Below are 23112 nucleotides of genomic sequence, written 5' to 3' on the forward strand. Positions count from 1 at the left end.
AAAGTCAAGGTATTGAAGTGGCCATCACCAAGCCCTGACCTCAATCCTGTAGAAAATTTGTGGGCAGAACTGAAAAAACGTGTGCGAGCAAGGAGGCCTACAAACCCGACTCAGTTACACCAGCTCTGTCAGGAGGAATGGGCCAAAATTCACCCAACTTATTATGGGAAGGTTGTGGAAGGCTACCTGAAATGTTTGACCCAAGTTAAACTATTTAAAAGGCAATGCTACCAAATACACTCAATTAGTATGTAAACTTTTGACCCACTGGGAATGTGATGAAAGAAATAAAAGCCGAAATAAATCAATCTCTCTATTATTATTCTGACATTTCACATTCTTAAAATAAAGTGGTGATCCAAACTGACCTAAAACTATAATTTTTACTAGGATTAAATGTCAGGAATTGTGAAAAACTGAGTTTAAATGTATATGGCTAAGGTTTATGTAAACTTCCGACTTCAACTGTACATACTATAGGAACAACAAGGAGAGGGGTTAAACACAGTAAAGTATATCCCCTATAGGTATACATACTATAGGAACAACAAGGAGAGGGGTTATACACAGTAAAGTATATCCCCTAAAGGTATACATACTATAGGAACAACAAGGAGAGGGGTTATACACAGTAAAATATATCCCCTAAAGGTATACATACTATAGGAACAACAAAGAGAGGGGTTATACACAGTAAAGTATATCCCCTATAGGTATACATACTATAGGAACAACAAGGAGAGGGGTTATACACAGTAAAGTATATCCCCTATAGGTATACATACTATAGGAACAACAAGGAGAGGGGTTAAACACAGTAAAGTATATCCCCTATAGGTATACATACTATAGGAACAACAAGGAGAGGGGTTATACACAGTAAAGTATATCCCCTATAGGTATACATACTATAGGAACAACAAGGAGAGGGGTTATACACAGTAAAGTATATCCCCTATAGGTATACATACTATAGGAACAACAAGGAGAGGGGTTAAACACAGTAAAGTATATCCCCTATAGGTATACATACTATAGGAACAACAAGGAGAGGGGTTATACACAGTAAAGTATATCCCCTATAGGTATACATACTATAGGAACAACAAGGAGAGGGGTTATACACAGTAAAGTATATCCCCTAAAGGTATACATACTATAGGAACAACAAGGAGAGGGGTTATACACAGTAAAGTATATCCCCTAAAGGTATACATACTATAGGAACAACAAGGTTGTAGTTGAGACTGTTTCATGTTGACATTTCAGCTCTAAAACCTTTCTGAAGACTAACCATCAATACAAGAACAAAATGCATTCTAAAAGGATGACTGTACAGAAAAACAGGACATTTTTATTTAACCTTTATTTAACCAGGTAGGCCAGTTGAGAACAAATTATTCTTTACAATGACGACCTACCCCTGCCAAACCCGGACGATGCTGGGTCAATTGTGAGCCAACTTATGGGACTCCCAATCACGGCCGGATGTGATACAGCCTGGATTCGAACCAGGGACTGAGATGCAGTGCCTTAAACTGCTGCGCCACTCGGGAGCCCCTATTAAATGGATCCTTTAAAATGGACTCTTTACTTAGCAACTACATCATGAACATCCTCCCTCCTTCCTCTCAGTATTCCTCTGTCGGTCCCTCTCAGAGGATGTGTTCCAAATGTTTATTTAGTTCATTTTATTTCACCTTTATGTAACCAGGTAGACACGTTGAGAACAAGTTCTCATTTACAACTGCGACCTGGCCAAGATATAGCAAAGCAGTGCTACAAAAACAACAACACAGAGTTGTTGACACCCAAATGGCACCCTAGTCCATATATAGTGCACTACTTTTGACCAGAGCCCTATGAGAACCCTAGTCCCTATAGAGTGCACTACTTTTGACAGGGCACTATGGGCCCTAGTAGTTTACTAGACTGTATAAAGGGAATGGGGCTCCATTTGGGACACGACCAGAGGCTATATTTGAGGCCTACCTGTAGCGAGGACCTGCTCGTAAAGACAGCGCACGGTGGTCATGGTTACGGGGACGTCTCCTAGGAAACAAACAAGACCCAGGTATCCAAAATCCTTCAACTTGACACGTTGCTTGGCGCGCTCAGACACTCGTTCACTCTTCAGGATCTTGTACAGAACCTGCGTCAATGACCAAGGAGGAGAGCAGGAGATGAACAACAACACTGACCTACGGCTCAGATAAACTAGGAAAGATGGGGAGATTGTGTATTGAGTGTATGACTAGGTAAAACTCTGAACATAGAATGGCTATAGTTGCAGTAACTTTGGTAAATTCCCCAACATGCACAGGTTTTCCAGAAGTCCTGGTTGGAGGAGTCCAGATTTCCTGCTTACCCCTGCAGTGGCCAAAATACTGACTGACAGAGGGTCTAATACGTGGTGGTGTGATGTTGGTGTGATGGTGTGGTGGTATGGTGGTGGTGTGATGGTGGTGGTGTGATGGTGTGGTGGTGTGATGGTGTGATGTTGGTTTGATGGTGGTGGTGTGATGGTGTGGTGGTGTGATGGTGTGATGTTGGTTTGATGGTGGTGGTGTGATGGTGTGGTGGTGTGATGGTGTGGTGGTGTGATGGTGTGATGTTGGTTTGATGGTGGTGGTGTGGTGGTGTGGTGGTGTGATGGTGTGGTGGTGTGATGGTGTGGTGGTGTGATGGTGTGATGTTGGTGTGATGGTGGTGGTGTGATGGTGTGGTGGTGTGATGGTGTGATGTTGGTTTGATGGTGGTGGTGTGGTGGTGTGATGGTGTGGTGGTGTGGTGGTGTGATGTTGGTTTGATGGTGGTGGTGTGATGGTGTGGTGGTGTGATGGTGTGATGTTGGTTTGATGGTGGTGGTGTGGTGGTGTGATGGTGGTGTGGTGGTGTGATGTTGGTGTGATGTTGGTGGTGTGATGGTGTGGTGGTGTGATGTTGGTGTGATGTTGGTGGTGTGATGGTGTGATGGTGTGATGTTGGTGGTGTGATGGTGTGGTGGTGTGATGTTGGTGTTATGTTGGTGTGATGGTGGTGGTGTGATGTTGGTGTGATGGTGGTGGTGTGATGGTGTGGTGGTGTGATGGTGGTGGTGTGATGGTGTGGTGGTGTGATGTTGGTGTGATGGTGGTGGTGTGATGTTGGTGTGATGGTGGTGGTGTGATGGTGGTGGTGTGATGGTGTGGTGGTGTGATGGTGGTGGTGTGATTGTGGTGGTGTGATGGTGGTGGTGTGATTGTGGTGGTGTGATGGTGGTGGTGGTGTGATGGTGGTGGTGTGATGGTGGTGGTGTGATGGTGTGGTGTGATGTTGGTGTGGTAGGGAGATGTTGGTGTGGTGGTGAGATGTTGGTGTGGTGGTGAGATGTTTTGTGTGGTGGTGAGATGTTGGTGTGGTGGTGATGTTGGTGTGGTGGTGAGATGTTGGTGGTGTGGTGATGGTGGTGGTGTGATGGTGTGGTGGTGTGATGGTGGGGGTGTGATGGTGGTGGTGTGATGGTGGTGGTGTGATGGTGTGGTGTGATGTTGGTGTGATGTTGGTGTGATGGTGGTGGTGTGATGGTGTTGGTGTGATGTTGGTGTGGTAGGGAGATGTGGTGTGGTGGTGAGATGTTGGTGTGGTGGTGAGATGTTGGTGTGGTGGTGATGTTGGTGTGGTGGTGATGTTGGTGTGGTGGTGAGATGGTGGTGGTGTGATGTTGGTGTGATGGTGGTGGTGTGATGGTGTGGTATAGTGGTGTGATATGGTGGTGTGATGTTGGTGTGGTGGTGATGTTGGTGTGATGTTGGTGTGGTGGTGAGATGTTGGTGTGATGTTGGTGTGGTGGTGAGATGTTGGTGTGATGTTGGTGATGTTGTGGTATGGTGGTGTGGTGGTGGTGTGATGGTGGTGTGATGGTGGTGTGATGGTGTGATGGTGGTGTGATGGTGGTGTGATGTTGGTGTGATGGTGGTGAGATGTTGGTGTGATGGTGGTGAGATGTTGGTGTGATGGTGGTGTGGTGGTGGTGTGATGGTGGTGTGATGGTGGTGTGATGGTGGTGTGATGTTGGTGTGATGGTGGTGTGGTGGTGGTGTGATGGTGAGATGTTGGTGTGATGGTGGTGTGATGGTGGTGTGATGTTGGTGTGATGGTGGTGTGATGGTGGTGTGATGGTGGTGTGATGGTGGTGTGTTGGTGGTGTGTTGGTGAGATGTTGGTGTGATGGTGGTGTGATGGTGGTGTGATGGTGAGATGTTGGTGTGGTGGTGAGATGTTGGTGTGGTGGTGGTGTGGTGGTGTGGTGGTGGTGTGATGGTGGCGGTGCTAGTGTGGTGGTGTTAGTGTGGTGGTGTTACAGTGTGGTGGTGGTGGTGGTGTTAGTGTGGTGGTGGTGGTGGTGTTAGTGTGGTGGTGGTGTTAGTGTGGTGGTGTTTGTGTTAGTGTGGTGGTGGCGTGGTGGTGGTGGTGGTGTTAGTGTGGTGGTAGTGTTAGTGTGGTGGTGTTTGTGTTAGTGTGGTGGTGGCGTGGTGGTGGTGGTGTTTGTGTTAGTGTGGTGGTGGTGGTGTGGTAGTGTGATGTGGTAGTGTGGTGTGGTGGTGTTTGTGTTAGTGTGGTGGTGGTGGTGGTGTTAGTGTGGTGGTGGTGGTGTTAGTGTGGTGGTGGTGGTGTTAGTGTGGTGGTGTTTGTGTTAGTGTGGTGGTGGTGTTAGTGTGGTGGTGGTGTTAGTGTGGTGGTGGTGGTGTGGTAGTGTGATGTGGTAGTGTGGTGGTGGTGGTGTTTGTGTTAGTGTGGTGGTGGTGGTGGTGTTAGTGTGGTGGTGGTGGTGTTAGTGTGGTGGTGGTGGTGTTAGTGTGGTGGTGTTTGTGTTAGTGTGGTGGTGGTGTTAGTGTGGTGGTGGTGGTGTTAGTGTGGTGGTGGTGGTGTTAGTGTGGTGGTGGTGGTGTTAGTGTGGTGGTGTTTGTGTCTAATAGGGTCTAATACGTGGTGGTGTGATGTTGGTGTGATGGTGTGGTGGTATGGTGGTGGTGTGATGGTGGTGGTGTGATGGTGTGGTGGTGTGATGGTGTGATGTTGGTTTGATGGTGGTGGTGTGATGGTGTGGTGGTGTGATGGTGTGATGTTGGTTTGATGGTGGTGGTGTGATGGTGTGGTGGTGTGATGGTGTGGTGGTGTGATGGTGTGATGTTGGTTTGATGGTGGTGGTGTGGTGGTGTGGTGGTGTGATGGTGTGGTGGTGTGATGGTGTGGTGGTGTGATGGTGTGATGTTGGTGTGATGGTGGTGGTGTGATGGTGTGGTGGTGTGATGGTGTGATGTTGGTTTGATGGTGGTGGTGTGGTGGTGTGATGGTGTGGTGGTGTGGTGGTGTGATGTTGGTGTGATGGTGGTGGTGTGATGTTGGTGTGATGGTGGTGGTGTGATGGTGGTGGTGTGATGGTGGTGGTGGTGTGATGGTGGTGGTGTGATGGTGGTGGTGTGATGGTGTGGTGTGATGTTGGTGTGGTAGGGAGATGTTGGTGTGGTGATGAGATGTTGGTGTGGTGGTGAGATGTTTTGTGTGGTGGTGAGATGTTGGTGTGGTGGTGATGTTGGTGTGGTGGTGAGATGTTGGTGGTGTGGTGATGGTGGTGGTGTGATGGTGTGGTGGTGTGATGGTGGGGGTGTGATGGTGGTGGTGTGATGGTGGTGGTGTGATGGTGTGGTGTGATGTTGGTGTGATGTTGGTGTGATGGTGGTGGTGTGATGTTGGTGTGGTAGGGAGATGTGGTGTGGTGGTGAGATGTTGGTGTGGTGGTGAGATGTTGGTGTGGTGGTGATGTTGGTGTGGTGGTGATGTTGGTGTGGTGGTGAGATGGTGGTGGTGTGATGTTGGTGTGATGGTGGTGGTGTGATGGTGTGGTATAGTGGTGTGATATGGTGGTGTGATGTTGGTGTGGTGGTGATGTTGGTGTGATGTTGGTGTGGTGGTGAGATGTTGGTGTGATGTTGGTGTGGTGGTGAGATGTTGGTGTGATGTTGGTGATGTTGTGGTATGGTGGTGTGGTGGTGGTGTGATGGTGGTGTGATGGTGGTGTGATGGTGGTGTGATGGTGTGATGGTGGTGTGATGGTGGTGTGATGTTGGTGTGATGGTGGTGAGATGTTGGTGTGATGGTGGTGAGATGTTGGTGTGATGGTGGTGAGATGTTGGTGTGATGGTGGTGTGGTGGTGGTGTGATGGTGGTGTGATGGTGGTGTGATGGTGCTGTGATGGTGGTGTGATGTTGGTGTGATGGTGGTGTGGTGGTGGTGTGATGGTGAGATGTTGGTGTGATGGTGGTGTGATGGTGGTGTGATGTTGGTGTGATGGTGGTGTGATGGTGGTGTGATGGTGGTGTGATGGTGGTGTGTTGGTGAGATGTTGGTGTGATGGTGGTGTGATGGTGGTGTGATGTTGGTGTGATGGTGAGATGTTGGTGTGGTGGTGAGATGTTGGTGTGGTGGTGGTGTGGTGGTGAGATGTTGGTGTGATGGTGGTGTGATGTTGGTGTGGTGGTGGTGTGATGGTGGCGGTGCTAGTGTGGTGGTGTTAGTGTGGTGGTGTTACAGTGTGGTGGTGGTGGTGGTGTTAGTGTGGTGGTGGTGGTGGTGTTAGTGTGGTGGTGGTGTTAGTGTGGTGGTGTTTGTGTTAGTGTGGTGGTGGCGTGGTGGTGGTGGTGGTGTTAGTGTGGTGGTGGTGTTAGTGTGGTGGTGTTTGTGTTAGTGTGGTGGTGGCGTGGTGGTGGTGGTGTTTGTGTTAGTGTGGTGGTGGTGGTGTGGTAGTGTGATGTGGTAGTGTGGTGTGGTGGTGTTTGTGTTAGTGTGGTGGTGGTGGTGGTGTTAGTGTGGTGGTGGTGGTGTTAGTGTGGTGGTGGTGGTGTTAGTGTGGTGGTGTTTGTGTTAGTGTGGTGGTGGTGTTAGTGTGGTGGTGGTGTTAGTGTGGTGGTGGTGGTGTGGTAGTGTGATGTGGTAGTGTGGTGGTGGTGGTGTTTGTGTTAGTGTGGTGGTGGTGGTGGTGTTAGTGTGGTGGTGGTGGTGTTAGTGTGGTGGTGGTGGTGTTAGTGTGGTGGTGTTTGTGTTAGTGTGGTGGTGGTGTTAGTGTGGTGGTGGTGGTGTTAGTGTGGTGGTGGTGGTGTTAGTGTGGTGGTGGTGGTGTTAGTGTGGTGGTGTTTGTGTTAGTGTGGTGGTGGTGTTAGTGTGGTGATAGTGTGATGTGGTAGTGTGGTGTGGTGGTGTTTGTGTTAGTGTGGTGGTGTTAGTGTGGTGGTGTTTGTGTTAGTGTGGTGGTGGTGTTAGTGTGGTGGTGGTGGTGTTAGCGTGGTGGTGGTGGTGTTAGTGTGGTGGTGGTGGTGGTGTTAGTGTGGTGGTGTTTTAGTGTGGTGGTGGTGGTGGTGTTAGTGTGGTGGTGGTGGTGTTAGTGTGGTGGTGGTGGTGTTAGTGTTAGTGTGGTGGTGTTAGTGTGGTGGTGGTGGTGTTAGTGTGGTGGTGGTGGTGGTGGTGTTAGTGTGGTGGTGTTTTAGTGTGGTGGTGGTGGTGGTGTTAGTGTGGTGGTGGTGGTGTTAGTGTGGTGGTGGTGGTGGTGGTGTTAGTGTGGTGGTGTTAGTGTGGTGGTGGTGGTGTTAGTGTGGTGGTGGTGGTGGTGTTAGTGTGGTGGTGGCGTGGTGGTGGTGGTGTGGTGGTGTTTGTGTTAGTCTGGTGGTGTTAGTGTGGTGGTGGCGTGGTGGTGTGGTGTGGTGGTGTGATGTGGTAGTGTAATGGTGGTGAGATGCAGCAGACTGACTCACCCTGAAGACTCTCTCCCTGACCTCATCTCCAAAGCTGGGTTTGAGCAGCAGACAGTAGAGCTGTTCTACTCCCCACTCCAACAGTACAGCCTGGACCTGCTCTCTGGGAGGGCTGCTCCTCAACAGACTGTAAACCACATCTAACGCACTCACCACCTGATGGAGAGAGAGAGGAGGGAGAGGGAGGGTGGAGAGAGAGAGAGGAGGGAGAGGGAGGGGTGGAGAGAGAGAGGAGGGAGAGGGAGGGGTGGAGAGAGAGAGAGAGGAGGGAGAGAGAGAGAAGAAAAAGGGGGAGAGGGAGGGGAGAGAGGGAAAGAGGGAGGGGGGAGAGGGAAAGAGGGAAGGAGGGAGGGGGGAGAGGGAAAGAGGGAAGGGGGAGAGGGAAAGAGGGAAGGGGGAGAGGGAGAGAGAGAGAGAGAGAGAGAGAGAAAGGGAGGGGTGGAGAGAGTGAGAGGAGGGAGGGGGAGAGGGAGGGGGAGAGAGAGAGAGGAGGGAGGGGGAGAGTAAGTGATTGGGATGAATATAGGGAGTGGAGAGAGAAATAGGGGAAAGAGGAGACGGTAAGAGAGGGGTAGGGTGGAGAGGGGTGGGGAGAGAGAGTGAGAGGGGGGAGAAAAGAGGACAGTGAGAGTAAGTGATGGGAGTAGAAATAGAGGAGAGTAAGGAGGTTGAGAAGAGCGGACGTAGAGGTGGGAGGTTGAGAAGAGGGGACGTGGAGGTGGGAGGTTGAGAAGAGGGGACGTGGAGGTGGGAGGTTGAGAAGAGGGGACGTGGAGGTGGGAGGTTGAGAAGAGGGGACGTGGAGGTGGGAGGTTGAGAAGAGGGGACGTGGAGGTGGGAGGTTGAGAAGAGGGGACGTGGAGGTGGGAGGTTGAGAAGAGGGGACGTAGAGGTGGGAGGTTGAGAAGAGGGGACGTAGAGGTGGGAGGTTGAGAAGAGGGAACGTAGAGGTGGGAGGTTGAGAAGAGGGGACGTAGAGGTGGGAGGTTGACAAGAGGGGACGTGGAGGTGGGAGGTTGAGAAGAGGGGAGATGGCAGAGGATAGAAAGCAAAGAGGGAGGGAGGGAAAGAGAGGGAGGAGACATGTGAATGGAATTATAGGGTTGAAGAAAGGACATGGTTAGATCCAAAACCACTCTGAATAAAGACAAGGAGTAAGCATGTCTCCGTTAGCGTGTGTACCTGCTGCTCTTCTCCTATAGCCAGTGTGTAGGCCAAGATGCTGTGGAGCTCTTCAGCCGTAGGACACTTGAGGAGGAAGTCTCTCAGCAGAGAGAACAGAGAGATCTGAACAGTCTGCTTTTCATCAGACAGAGGACTGCCATCTTTCTCCACACTGAGAGCACACAGAGATGAACTAATCAGATTATGGACATATGGAGGCATACAAACAACAGTGACAACAACATGTACATTCATCTGTCATACATTTTTACCATCTACATGGGAGGCTATCATTTTTAAAAAGCATAGATAACTCACAATTCATCATTTGTGCCATCAAGATTATGATTACCACAGTAAAGGGTTGTTGAGGTACCTGTGTAGTGTAATGGGATGTTGAGGTACCTGTGTAGTGTAATGGGTTGTTGAGGTACCTGTAGTGTAATGGGTTGTTGAGGTACCTGTAGTGTAATGGGATGTTGAGGTACCTGTGTAGTGTAATGGGATGTTGAGGTACCTGTAGTGTAAAGGGATGTTGAGGTATCTGTAGTGTAAAGGGATGTTGAGGTACCTGGAGTGTAATGGGTTGAGGTACCTGTAGTGTAATGGGTTGTTGAGGTACCTGTAGTGTAATGGGTTGTTGAGGTACCTGTAGTGTAAAGGGATGTTGAGGTACCTGGAGTGTAATGGGTTGAGGTACCTGTGTAGTGTAATGGGTTGTTGAGGTACCTGTAGTGTAATGGGTTGTTGAGGTACCTGGAGTGTAAAGGGTTGAGGTACCTGTGTAGTGTAAAGGGATGTTGAGGTACCTGGAGTGTAAAGGGTTGTTGAGGTACCTGTAGTGTAATGGGTTGTTGAGGTACCTATAGTGTAAAGGGATGTTGAGGTACCTATAGTGTAAATGTTGAGGTACCTGTGTAGTGTAAAGGGATGTTGAGGTACCTGGAGTGTAATGGGATGTTGAGGTACCTGGAGTGTAAAGGGTTGAGGTACCTGGAGTGTAAAGGGATGTTGAGGTACCTGTAGTGTGTCCGTATGGTATCCAGGATGTACTGCACTCCATACTTCTTCCTCATGCGCTGCTTCCCATCCTTGATCACAGACGACAGGTACTGGACATGGCCTTCACAGACAACACATCAATATGAGGTACTGGACATGGCCTTCACAGACAACACATCAATATGAGGTACTGGACATGGCTTTCACAGACAACACATCAATATGAGGTACTGGACATGGCCTTCACAGACAACACATCACACACATTGGGTGTGTCCCGAATGGCACCCTATTCCCTATTTAAGGCACTACCGAAAGTAGTGGTGCACTATATAGGGAATAGGGTGCTATTTAGGAAACAAGTCCTTCACTACTATGTTATTGACAATGCAGTCTGAAAATGTACCACTGGAAAACAGCATTCATTTATATGATGTCACGAGTACAGACTTACATCCTGGAGGGCATTGACTCATACAGTATTAGTGGGTTATAGTTCTGATAATATATTCCCTCTGTACCAAAGGGTTATGTCTCAGTCTGTCTCCAGAAGTCCCTGGGCTACACGCATATGAAAGGGGCAGAGTTAGCTTTGACAGAGCTTCTACATGCATATGAAAGGGGCAGAGTTAGCTTTGACAGAGCCGACCAGAGTCTGTTGATACTGGGATAGTCTTGCACACTGTAGGGACGACACGCTAGACATAACCCTCCCAGATCGGTTTGTGCTTTAGCCAACAACTGCTCTGATGTTCAAAGGCCTACAGAACTGGCAACCAGGCTACAGTGGCTGACTGCTCTTACCCAGCCACACAGCGAAGTGGCTGCTGCTCCAGATGTGGAAGTCTACTGGCTACCAGGCTATAATGCCTGACTGCTCTCTCTTACCCAAACACACAGCGAAGTGGCTGCTGCTCTAGATGTGGAAGTCTACTGGCTACCAGGCTATAATGCCTGACTGCTCTTACCCAGACACACAGCGAAGTGGCTGTTGCTCCAGATGTGGAAGTATACTGGCTACCAGGCTATAATGCCTGACTGCTCTTACCCAGACACACAGCGAAGTGGCTGTTGCTCCAGATGTGGAAGTCTACTGGCTACCAGGCTATAATGCCTGACTGCTCTTACCCAGACACACAGCGAAGTGGCTGAATGCTCCAGATGTGGAAGTCTACTGGCTACCAGGCTATAATGCCTGACTACTCTTACCCAGACACACAGCGAAGTGGCTGTTGCTCCAGATGTGGAAGTCTACTGGCTACCAGGCTATAATGCCTGACTGCTCTTACCCAGACACACAGCGAAGTGGCTGTTGCTCCAGATGTGGAAGTCTACTGGCTACCAGGCTATAATGCCTGACTGCTCTTACCCAAACACACAGCGAAGTGGCTGCTGCTCCAGATGTGGAAGTCTACTGGCTACCAGGCTATAATGCCTGACTGCTCTTACCCAGACACACAGCGAAGTGGTTGTTGCTCCAGATGCGGAAGTCTACTGGCTACCAGGCTATAATGCCTGACTGCTCTTACCCAGACACACAGCGAAGTGGCTGCTGCTCCAGATGTGGAAGTCTACTGGCTACCAGGCTATAATGCCTGACTGCTCTCTCTTACCCAAACACACAGCGAAGTGGCTGCTGCTCCGGATGTGGAAGTCTACTGGCTACCAGGCTATAATGCCTGACTGCTCTTACCCAGACACACAGCGAAGTGGCTGTTGCTCCAGATGTGGAAGTATACTGGCTACCAGGCTATAATGCCTGACTGCTCTTACCCAGACACACAGCGAAGTGGCTGCTGCTCCAGATGTGGAAGTCTACTGGCTACCAGGCTATAATGCCTGACTGCTCTCTCTTACCTAGACACACAGCGAAGTGGCTGTTGCTCCAGATGCGGAAGTCTACTGGCTACCAGGCTATAATGACTGCTCTTACCCAGACACACAGCGAAGTGGCTGTTGCTCCAGATGCGGAAGTCTACTGGCTACCAGGCTATAATGCCTGACTGCTCTCTCTTACCCAGACACACAGCGAAGTGGCTGTTGCTCCAGATGCGGAAGTCTACTGGCTACCAGGCTATAATGCCTGACTGCTCTCTCTTACCCAGACACACAGCGAAGTGGCTGCTGCTCCAGATGCGGAAGTCAAATAGCAGGTGTTGGTAGAGCTGCAGGAGCAACGGACTGTTCTCCTCACTGGATACCTGCTCCAACAGGAACTGACACGCCATCAGAACAGACATATCCATCATACTACCTGGGACCTAGGAGAAAGAGATGGGAGAGGGAGATGGGGGAGGGTAGAGAGACAGGGGACGGGGGAGAGAGAGACGGGGGAGGGAGAGAGAGAGACGGGGGAGGGAGAGAGAGATGGGGGAGTAGAAGATTAAAAAGGGAGACAAGCTGTACAAGTGTTTGTTCTGTTTATCTGTCCTACTGTAGGGACAATCAGAGGAACCAAGGTGTGTCTGTACTGTTTATCTGTCCTACTGTAGGGACAATCAGAGGAACCAAGGTGTGTCTGTACTGTTTATCTGTCCTACTGTAGGGACAATCAGAGGAACCAAGGTGTGTCTGTACTGTTTATCTGTCCTACTGTAGGGACAATCAGAGGAACCAAGGTGTGTCTGTACTGTTTATCTGTCCTACTGTAGGGACAATCAGAGGAACCAAGGTGTGTCTGTACTGTTTATCTGTCCTACTGTAGGGAGAATCAGAGGAACCAAGGTGTGTCTGTACTGTTTATCTGTCCTACTGTAGGGAGAGTCAGAGGAACCAAGGTCAAATGACTAAGTCGGGTAAAACTGTCTGTCGTTGAGGAAGTCACTCTCAACGTGACATGGTGTGTGTCAGTGTGGTACTACGACTGGGAGTCACTGTGTGTGTATGAGGGGTGTGTATGTGAGGGGTGTGAGTGTGTGAGGGGGGCGTTGTGTGTGTGTGTTGTGTTTGTATGCGTGTCTGCGAGTGCATGCGTGTGCAAGCATACGTGTGTGTGTGTGTGTGTGTGTGTGTGTGTGTGTGTGTGTGTGTGTGTGAAGGGGTAATTGTGTGGGATAGTTATAGCAGGGTTTCCTAACAGGATGCTCAGCCCAGCAGTCATATATACCCTCATATCCTGTCACACCACCAGCCCCCCTTCCTCTACGCTCCTATAAACCTCCTCTGGAATGTACTGTAGGACGATGGTGGCTCTGGTCATTAGCTACTACAGTACCGTAGGATGATGATGGCTCTGGTCTGGTCATTAGCTACTACAGTACTGTAGGATGATGATGGCTCTGGTCTGGTCATTAGCTACTACAGTACTGTAGGACGATGATGGCTCTGGTCTGGTCATTAGCTACTACAGTACTGTAGGACGATGATGGCTCTGGTCTGGTCATTAGCTACTACAGTACTGTAGGACGATGATGGCTCTGGTCTGGTCATTAGCTACTACAGTACTGTAGGACGATGATGGCTCTGGTCTGGTCATTAGCTACTACAGTACTGTAGGACGATGATGGCTCTGGTCTGGTCATTAGCTACTACAGTACTGTAGGACGATGATGGCTCTGGTCTGGTCATTAGCTACTACAGTACCGTAGGACGATGATGGCTCTGGTCTGGTCATTAGCTACTACAGTACTGTAGGACGATGATGGCTCTGGTCATTAGCTACTACAGTACCGTAGGACGATGATGGCTCTGGTCTGGTCATTAGCTACTACAGTACTGTAGGATGATGATGGCTCTGGTCTGGTCATTAGCTACTACAGTACTGTAGGACGATGATGGCTCTGGTCTGGTCATTAGCTACTACAGTACTGTAGGACGATGATGGCTCTGGTCTGGTCATTAGCTACTACAGTACTGTAGGACGATGATGGCTCTGGTCTGGTCATTAGCTACTACAGTACTGTAGGACGATGATGGCTCTGGTCTGGTCATTAGCTACTACAGTACTGTAGGACGATGATGGCTCTGGTCTGGTCATTAGCTACTACAGTACTGTAGGATGATGCTCTGGTCTGGTCATTAGCTACTACAGTACTGTAGGATGATGATGGTCTGGTCATTAGCTACTACAGTACCGTAGGATGATGCTCTGGTCTGGACATTAGCTACTACAGTACTGTAGGATGATGATGCTCTGGTCTGGACATTAGCTACTACAGTACCGTAGAATGATGGCTCTGGTCTGGTCATTAGCTACTACAGTACCGTAGGATGATGGCTCTGGTCTGGTCATTAGCTACTACAGTACCGTAGGATGATGGCTCTGGTCTGGACATTAGCTACTACAGTACTGTAGGATGATGATGGCTCTGGTCTGGTCATTAGCTACTACAGTACTGTAGGATGATGCTCTGGTCTGGTCATTAGCTACTACAGTACTGTAGGACGATGATGGCTCTGGTCTGGTCATTAGCTACTACAGTACTGTAGGACGATGATGGCTCTGGTCTGGTCATTAGCTACTACAGTACTGTAGGACGATGATGGCTCTGGTCTGGTCATTAGCTACTACAGTACTGTAGGACGATGATGGCTCTGGTCTGGTCATTAGCTACTACAGTACTGTAGGACGATGATGGCTCTGGTCTGGTCATTAGCTACTACAGTACTGTAGGACGATGATGGCTCTGGTCTGGTCATTAGCTACTACAGTACTGTAGGACGATGATGGCTCTGGTCTGGTCATTAGCTACTACAGTACTGTAGGACGATGATGGCTCTGGTCTGGTCATTAGCTACTACAGTACTGTAGGATGATGCTCTGGTCTGGTCATTAGCTACTACAGTACTGTAGGATGATGATGGTCTGGTCATTAGCTACTACAGCACCGTAGGATGATGCTCTGGTCTGGACATTAGCTACTACAGTACTGTAGGATGATGATGCTCTGGTCTGGACATTAGCTACTACAGTACCGTAGGATGATGGCTCTGGTCTGGTCATTAGCTACTACAGTACTGTAGGATGATGATGGCTCTGGTCATTAGCTACTACAGTACCGTAGGATGATGGCTCTGGTCTGGTCATTAGCTACTACAGTACCGTAGGATGATGGCTCTGGTCTGGACATTAGCTACTACAGTACTGTAGGACGATGATGGCTCTGGTCATTAGCTACTACAGTACCGTAGGACGATGATGGCTCTGGTCTGGTCATTAGCTACTACAGTACTGTAGGATGATGGCTCTGGTCTGGTCATTAGCTACTATGGATACACATCTACACACAATAACATGACCCAGGTTTTAGCTGCTACTTAAATCTAAGTCATTCCCATTGTTTACTGACAGTACTTAGTGAGCATGGCTCTTATAATGGGCCAGTACCCTAGTGAACATGGTTCCTATAATGGGCCAGTACCCTAGTGAACATGGTTCCTATAATGGGCCAGTACCCTAGTGAACATGGCTCCTATAATGGGCCAGTACCCTAGTGAACATGGCTCCTATAATGGGCCAGTACCTTAGTGAGCATGGCTCCTATAATGGGCCAGTACCCTAGTGAACATGGCTCCTATAATGGGCCAGTACCCTAGTGAACATGGCTCCTATAATGGGCCAGTACCCTAGTGAACATGGCTCCTATAATGGGCCAGTACCCTAGTGAACATGGCTCCTATAATGGGCCAGTACCTTAGTGAGCATGGCTCCTATAATGCTGGGTCCGTGGCAGTTCAGTAGGCTCTCCTGGTTGACAGGGTGATGACGAATCAGATTCTTCACCATCAGCAGGAAGGCTGCTACACTGTTCCTCTCCAGCCGACCATCTGACACACACACACACACACACACACGAGTACGATAGCGTTTCATCAGTGTTCACGGAGCACCATTTCCAAAATCTAAATATTCCCAGTAAGGTAGCTCTTTAACACCCACTGACCTTGCAAAGTATGTCAATTAAGCAATAAAGGCCCGAGGGGGTGTGATATATGGCCAATATACCACGGCTAAGGGCTGTTGTTAGGCACAATGCAACACGGCCCTTAGCAGTGGTATATTGGCCATATACCACAAACCCCTGAGGTGCCTTATTGCTATTATAAACTGGTTACCAATGTAATTAGAGCAGTAAAAAATACATGTTTTGTCATACCCATGGTACACGGTCTGATATACCACGGCTGTCAGCCAATCAGCATTCGGGGATAGAACCGATTCGAGCCCTGAATGTTGATTGGCTGAAAGCCGTGGTATTACAAAACATGTATTTTTACTGTTCTAATTAGCCGTGGTATATTGACCATATAACACATCCCCTCTGGCTTATTGAATGTACAATGACTAAGGGCTGTTCTTAGGCACAACCCAAAGCGGAGTACAGCCTGGACACAGCCCTTAGCCGTGGTATATTGGCCATATATCACACCCCAGAGGTGCCTTACTGCTGTTATAAACTGGTTACCAATGTAATTAGAGCAGTAAACAAGTATACCTGTGGGTATATTGTGTGATATACACATGGCTGAAATGCTGTTTCAGCCAATTAGCATTCAGGGCTGGAACCCCCCAGTTGATAATACAGTATAATATATCTGTCTCTCTATTATCTCCAACACACACATACAGCAGTACACACACACACACTGGACCCTGTACAGGCTACTGACCGGAGGACTTGCCCAGTGGCAGCAGCATGCCGACAGGCCCCCGGGAGGAGCTACAGGTTAGTTCTGGTCCCAGTAGGTCTGACGTCTCCTGACCTCCTCCCTCCGCCTGCTCTGGCTCACACACCTGTTCCAGGAGGGGCAGTAGAACCCCCATGCCCCCCACTGTGTTTAACACATCCTACAGGGATACGCAAACAGAAACATACATACATGCACACAGTCAGACACAGAGACATACAGTCAGACACAGAGACATTCACACAGTCAGACACAGAGACATACACACAGACACAGAGACATACAGTCAGACACAGAGACATACACACAGTCAGACACAGAGACATACACACAGTAAGACACAGAAACATACATACATGCACACAGTCAGACACAGAGACATACACACAGTCAGACACAGAGACATACACACAGTCAGACACAGAGACATACACACAGTCAGACACAGAGACATACACACAGTCAGACACAGAGACATACACACAGTCAGACACAGAGACATACACACAGTCAGACACAGAGACATACACACAGTCAGACACAGAGACATACACACAGTAAGACACAGAAACATACATACATACACACAGTCAGACACAGAGACATACACACAGTCAGACACAGAGACATACACAGTCAGACACAGAGACATACACACAGACACAGAGACATACACACAGTAAGACACAGAAACATACACACAGACACAGAGACATACAGTCAGACACAGAGACATACACACAGTCAGACACAGAGACATACACACAGACACAGAGACATACACACAGTCACAGTCTTGTCACTCGAGGAACCCTCACCCAAACACAGTGATGTTGCCAGGTCCAACTAGTTTACTGAGCTCTTGGTTAACAAAGACAGTAGCAACTGTTGGAGGGAGAATGAATAGCAACACACCTTGATGTCCCAGTTCACCACTCTGTGGCCTGTCAGTCTGCCATTATACTGGTGGTTAGGAGACAGGTCCACACAGATCTGACTCTTGAAGGCCTGAGACAAATACAAGTGTTTTAATGACAGCGTTACTACCCGTTGTTGCTACAGCGTTACTACCCGTTGTTGCTCCAGCGTTACTACCCGTTGTTACTACAGCGTTACTACCCGTTGTTGCTCCAGCGTTACTACTCGTTGTTACTACAGCGTTACTACCCGTTGTTGCTCCAGCGTTACTACCCGTTGTTGCTCCAGCGTTACTACTCGTTGTTGCTCCAGCGTTACTACCCGTTGTTGCTCCAGCGTTACTACCCGTTGTTGCTCCAGCGTTACTACCCGTTGTTACTACAGCATTACTACCCGTTGTTACTACAGCGTTACTACCCGTTATTACTACAGCGTTACTACCCGTTGTTACTACAGCGTTACTACCGGTTGTTGCTCCAGCGTTACCACCCGTTGTTACTACAGCATTACTACCCGTTGTTGCTCCAGCATTACTACCTGTTGTTACTACAGCGTTACTACCTGTTGTTACTACAGCGTTACTACCTGTTTTTAGTACATTGTAACATTGTAACTGTGTTCTGGGAGGAGCCTGTGTCTGGGAGGAGCCTTTGAGTGAGCCACCCACCTGAGGAGTGTAGTAGAGAAGCAGTTTACTGTTGAGGTCCGACAGCTCTCCATCTGCCTTGAACAGGGACACATGGTTGGGGCCTGGGAGGGAGGGAGGGTTACAAGGTTACTATATATAGTGTGTTGGGTGTGTGTAGAAACCTGCAGAATGTATGGCCCTAGTGTGTGTGGCTTAGCTAGTGTGTGTACCGTGTGTACTGTATACAATGTTTGGTCCCCCTGTAAATAAAACTACTAACTAGTAGGGTAGACAGATGTAAAAGAGGGTAGAAGACAACAACTGGAGTCTGGCCAGTAGGCCTTAAACCATGTGGAACTGACCACCAAGTCACAGCCTTGTGCGGGTGGGAAGAGGGGTGCTTATATGATTGATGCTGTATAATGATGTGATATTCTATGTGAAAGCAGCAGCACTTTTTAATGTTCAGACCAATTACCCCTCAGGACAATAAAGTAAGTCCTAATCCTACCAGCAGTGTCTAGGGCCTTGGTGTGTGTGTGAATCAGCAGTGTCTAGGGCCTTGGTGTGTGTGTGTGTGTGTGTGTGTACCAGCAGTGTCTAGGGCCTTTTTGTGTGTTTGTGTACCAGCAGTGTATCGGACCTTGGTGTGTGTGTGTGTGTGTGTGTACCAGCAGTGTCGAGGGCCTTGGTGTGTGTGTGTGTGTGTGTGTGTACCAGCAGTGTCTAGGGCCTTGGTGTGTGTGTGTACCAGCAGTGTCTAGGGCCTTGGTGTGTGTGTGTGTGTGTACCAGCAGTGTATCAGGCCTTGGTGTGTGTGTGTGTACCAGCAGCGTATAGGGCCTTGGTGTGTGTGTGTACCAGCAGCGTATAGGGCCTTGGTGTGTGTGTGTACCAGCAGTGTATAGGGCCTTGTGTGTGTGTGTGTGTGTGTGTGTGTGTGTGTGTGTGTGTGTGTGTGTGTGTGTGTGTGTACCAGCAGCGTATAGGGCCTTGGTGTGTGTGTGTACCAGCAGTGTATAGGGCCTTGGTGTGTGTGTGTGTGTGTGTGTGTGTGTACCAGCAGTGTATAGGGCCTTGGTGTGTGTGTGTGTACCAGCAGTGTATAGGGCCTTGGTGTGTGTGTGTGTGTGTGTGTGTGTGTGTACCAGCAGTGTATAGGGCCTTGGTGTGTGTGTGTGTACCAGCAGTGTATAGGGCCTTGGTGTGTGTGTGTGTGTGTGTGTGTGTACCAGCAGTGCATAGGGCCTTGGTGTGTGTGTGTGTGTGTGTGTGTGTGTGTACCAGCAGTGTATAGGTCCTTGGTGTGTGTGTGTACCAGCAGTGTCTAGGGCCTTGGTGTGTGTGTGTACCAGCAGTGTCTAGGGCCTTGGTGTGTGTGTGTGTACCAGCAGTGTCTAGGGCTTTGGTGTGTGTGTGTGTGTGTACCAGCAGTGTCTAGGGCTTTGGTGTGTGTGTGTGTACCAGCAGTGTCTAGGGCCTTGGTGTGTGTGTGTGTACCAGCAGTGTCTAGGGCCTTGGTGTGTGTGTGTGTACCAGCAGTGTCTAGGGCTTTGGTGTGTGTGTGTGTGTACCAGCAGTGTCTAGGGCTTTGGTGTGTGTGTGTGTACCAGCAGTGTCTAGGGCCTTGGTGTGTGTGTGTGTGTATGTGTGTGTGTGTGTGTGTGTGTGTGTGTGTATGTGTGTGTGTGTGTGTGTGTGTGTGTGTACCAGCAGCGTAGGTGCGTAGGCCTTGGTGTGTGTGTGTACTAGCAGTGTATAGGGCCTTGGTGTGTGTGTGTGTGTATGTATGTGTGTGTGTGTGTGTGTGTGTGTGTGTGTGTGTGTGTGTATGTGTGTGTGTGTGTGTGTGTGTGTGTGTACCAGCAGCGTATAGGGCCTTGGTGTGTGTGTGTACCAGCAGTGTATAGGGCCTTGGTGTGTGTGTGTGTGTGTGTGTGTGTGTGTGTGTGTGTGTGTGTGTGTGTACCAGCAGCGTATAGGGCCTTGGTGTGTGTGTGTACCAGCAGCGTGTAGGGCCTTGGTGTGTGTGTGTGTACCAGCAGTGTATAGGGCCTTGGCGTGTGTGTGTGTACCAGCAGTGTATAGGTCCTTGGTGTGTGTGTGTGTACCAGCAGCGTATAGGGCCTTGGTGTGTGTGTGTACCAGCAGTGTATAGGGTCTTGGTGTGTGTGTGTGTACCAGCAGTGTATAGGGCCTTGGTGTGTGTGTGTGTGTGTGTGTGTACCAGCAGCGTGTAGGGCCTTGGTGGGTGTGTATACCAGCAGCGTATAGGGCCTTGGTGTGTGTGTGTACCAGCAGTGTATAGGGCCTTGGTGTGTGTGTGTGTGTGTGTGTGTGTGTACCAGCAGTGTATAGGTCCTTGGTGTGTGTGTGTACCAGCAGTGTATAGGGCCTTGGTGTGTGTGTGTGTACCAGCAGTGTATAGGGCCTTGGTGTGTGTGTGTGTGTGGGTGTACCAGCAGTGTATAGGGCCTTGGTGTGTTTGTGTGTGTGTGTGTGTGTGTGTACCAGCAGTGTATAGGTCCTTGGTGTGTGTGTGTACCAGCAGTGTATAGGGCCTTGGTGTTTGTGTGTGTGTGTGTGTACCAGCAGTGTATAGGGCCTTGGTGTGTGTGTGTGTACCAGCAGTGTATAGGGCCTTGGTGTGTGTGTGTGTGTGTGTGTGTGTGTGTGCCAGCAGTGTATAGGGCCTTGGTGTGTGTGTGTGTGTGTGTGTGTGTACCAGCAGTGTATAGGTCCTTGGTGTGTGTGTGTACCAGCAGTGTATAGGGCCTTGGTGTGTGTGTGTACCAGCAGTGTCTAGGGCCTTGGTGTGTGTGTGTGTGTGTGTGTGTACCAGCAGTGTATAGGGCCTTGGTGTGTGTGTGTGTACCAGCAGTGTATAGGGCCTTGGTGTGTGTGTGTGTACCAGCAGTGTCTAGGGCCTTGGTGTGTGTGTGTGTACCAGCAGTGTCTAGGGCCTTGGTGTGTGTGTGTGTACCAGCAGTGTCTAGGGCTTTGGTGTGTGTGTGTGTGTACCAGCAGTGTCTAGGGCTTTGGTGTGTGTGTGTGTACCAGCAGTGTCTAGGGCCTTGGTGTGTGTGTGTGTGTACCAGCAGTGTATCAGGCCTTGGTGTGTGTGTGTGTACCAGCAGCGTATAGGGCCTTGGTGTGTGTGTGTACCAGCAGCGTATAGGGCCTTGGTGCGTGTGTATACCAGCAGCGTATAGGGCCTTGGTGTGTGTGTGTACCAGCAGTGTATAGGGCCTTGGTGTGTGTGTGTGTGTGTGTGTGTGTGTGTGTGTGTGTGTGTGTGTGTGTGTGTGTGTGTGTGTACCAGCAGCGTATAGGGCCTTGGTGTGTGTGTGTACCAGCAGCGTGTAGGGCCTTGGTGCGTGTGTATACCAGCAGCGTATAGGGCCTTGGTGTGTGTGTGTACCAGCAGTGTATAGGGCCTTGGTGTGTGTGTGTGTGTGTGTGTACCAGCAGTGTATAGGTCCTTGGTGTGTGTGTGTACCAGCAGTGTATAGGGCCTTGGTGTGTGTGTGTGTACCAGCAGTGTATAGGAACTTGGTGTGTGTGTGTGTGGGTGTACCAGCAGTGTATAGGGCCTTGGTGTGTTTGTGTGTGTGTGTGTGTGTGTGTGTACCAGCAGCGTGTAGGGCCTTGGTGGGTGTGTATACCAGCAGCGTATAGGGCCTTGGTGTGTGTGTGTACCAGCAGTGTATAGGGCCTTGGTGTGTGTGTGTGTGTGTGTGTACCAGCAGTGTATAGGTCCTTGGTGTGTGTGTGTACCAGCAGTGTATAGGGCCTTGGTGTGTGTGTGTGTACCAGCAGTGTATAGGGCCTTGGTGTGTGTGTGTGTGGGTGTACCAGCAGTGTATAGGGCCTTGGTGTGTTTGTGTGTGTGTGTGTGTGTGTACCAGCAGTGTATAGGTCCTTGGTGTGTGTGTGTACCAGCAGTGTATAGGGCCTTGGTGTGTGTGTGTGTGTGTGTGTACCAGCAGTGTATAGGGCCTTGGTGTGTGTGTGTGTACCAGCAGTGTATAGGGCCTTGGTGTGTGTGTGTGTGTGTGTGTGTGTGCCAGCAGTGTATAGGGCCTTGGTGTGTGTGTGTGTGTGTGTGTGTGTGTACCAGCAGTGTATAGGTCCTTGGTGTGTGTGTGTACCAGCAGTGTATAGGGCCTTGGTGTGTGTGTGTGTACCAGCAGTGTCTAGGGCCTTGGTGTGTGTGTGTGTGTGTGTGTGTACCAGCAGTGTATAGGGCCTTGGTGTGTGTGTGTACCAGCAGTGTATAGGGCCTTGGTGTGTGTGTGTGTGTGTGTGTGTGTGTGTGTGTACCAGCAGCGTATAGGTCCTTGGTGTGTGTGTGTACCAGCAGTGTATAGGGCCTTGGTGTGTGTGTGTGTACCAGCAGTGTATAGGGCCTTGGTGTGTGTGTGTGTGGGTGTACCAGCAGTGTATAGGGCGTTGGTGTGTTTGTGTGTGTGTGTGTGTGTGTGTGTACCAGCAGCGTGTAGGGCCTTGGTGGGTGTGTATACCAGCAGCGTATAGGGCCTTGGTGTGTGTGTGTACCAGCAGTGTATAGGGCCTTGGTGTGTGTGTGTGTGTGTGTGTACCAGCAGTGTATAGGTCCTTGGTGTGTGTGTGTACCAGCAGTGTATAGGGCCTTGGTGTGTGTGTGTGTACCAGCAGTGTATAGGGCCTTGGTGTGTGTGTGTGTGGGTGTACCAGCAGTGTATAGGGCCTTGGTGTGTTTGTGTGTGTGTGTGTGTGTGTACCAGCAGTGTATAGGTCCTTGGTGTGTGTGTGTACCAGCAGTGTATAGGGCCTTGGTGTGTGTGTGTGTGTGTGTGTACCAGCAGTGTATAGGGCCTTGGTGTGTGTGTGTGTACCAGCAGTGTATAGGGCCTTGGTGTGTGTGTGTGTGTGTGTGTGTGCCAGCAGTGTATAGGGCCTTGGTGTGTGTGTGTGTGTGTGTGTGTGTGTACCAGCAGTGTATA

The 23112-nt window shown here is 49.7% G+C and overlaps 1 protein-coding gene across 1 annotated transcript in view; it reads right to left on the bottom strand.

Annotated features, from left to right (window-relative positions):
- The window catches only part of LOC139404929 (neurobeachin-like protein 2), a 133181-nt gene that overhangs the window by 47977 nt on the left and 62092 nt on the right, over nucleotides 1-23112 (bottom strand). Inside the window, exons 20-28 of the mRNA XM_071147468.1 lie at nucleotides 18167-18249; nucleotides 17497-17589; nucleotides 16564-16741; nucleotides 15587-15720; nucleotides 12056-12215; nucleotides 9973-10075; nucleotides 8971-9124; nucleotides 7789-7944; nucleotides 1993-2152 (exon numbers count right to left, since the gene is read on the bottom strand). Of these exons, the coding sequence (XP_071003569.1) occupies nucleotides 1993-2152; nucleotides 7789-7944; nucleotides 8971-9124; nucleotides 9973-10075; nucleotides 12056-12215; nucleotides 15587-15720; nucleotides 16564-16741; nucleotides 17497-17589; nucleotides 18167-18249 (1221 nt within the window). The remainder of the gene's footprint in view (nucleotides 1-1992; nucleotides 2153-7788; nucleotides 7945-8970; nucleotides 9125-9972; nucleotides 10076-12055; nucleotides 12216-15586; nucleotides 15721-16563; nucleotides 16742-17496; nucleotides 17590-18166; nucleotides 18250-23112) is intronic.

Source organism: Oncorhynchus clarkii, unplaced genomic scaffold (assembly GCF_045791955.1).
Source record: "Oncorhynchus clarkii lewisi isolate Uvic-CL-2024 unplaced genomic scaffold, UVic_Ocla_1.0 unplaced_contig_10383_pilon_pilon, whole genome shotgun sequence".
In the NCBI taxonomy this organism is placed as follows: Eukaryota; Metazoa; Chordata; class Actinopteri; order Salmoniformes; family Salmonidae; genus Oncorhynchus; species Oncorhynchus clarkii.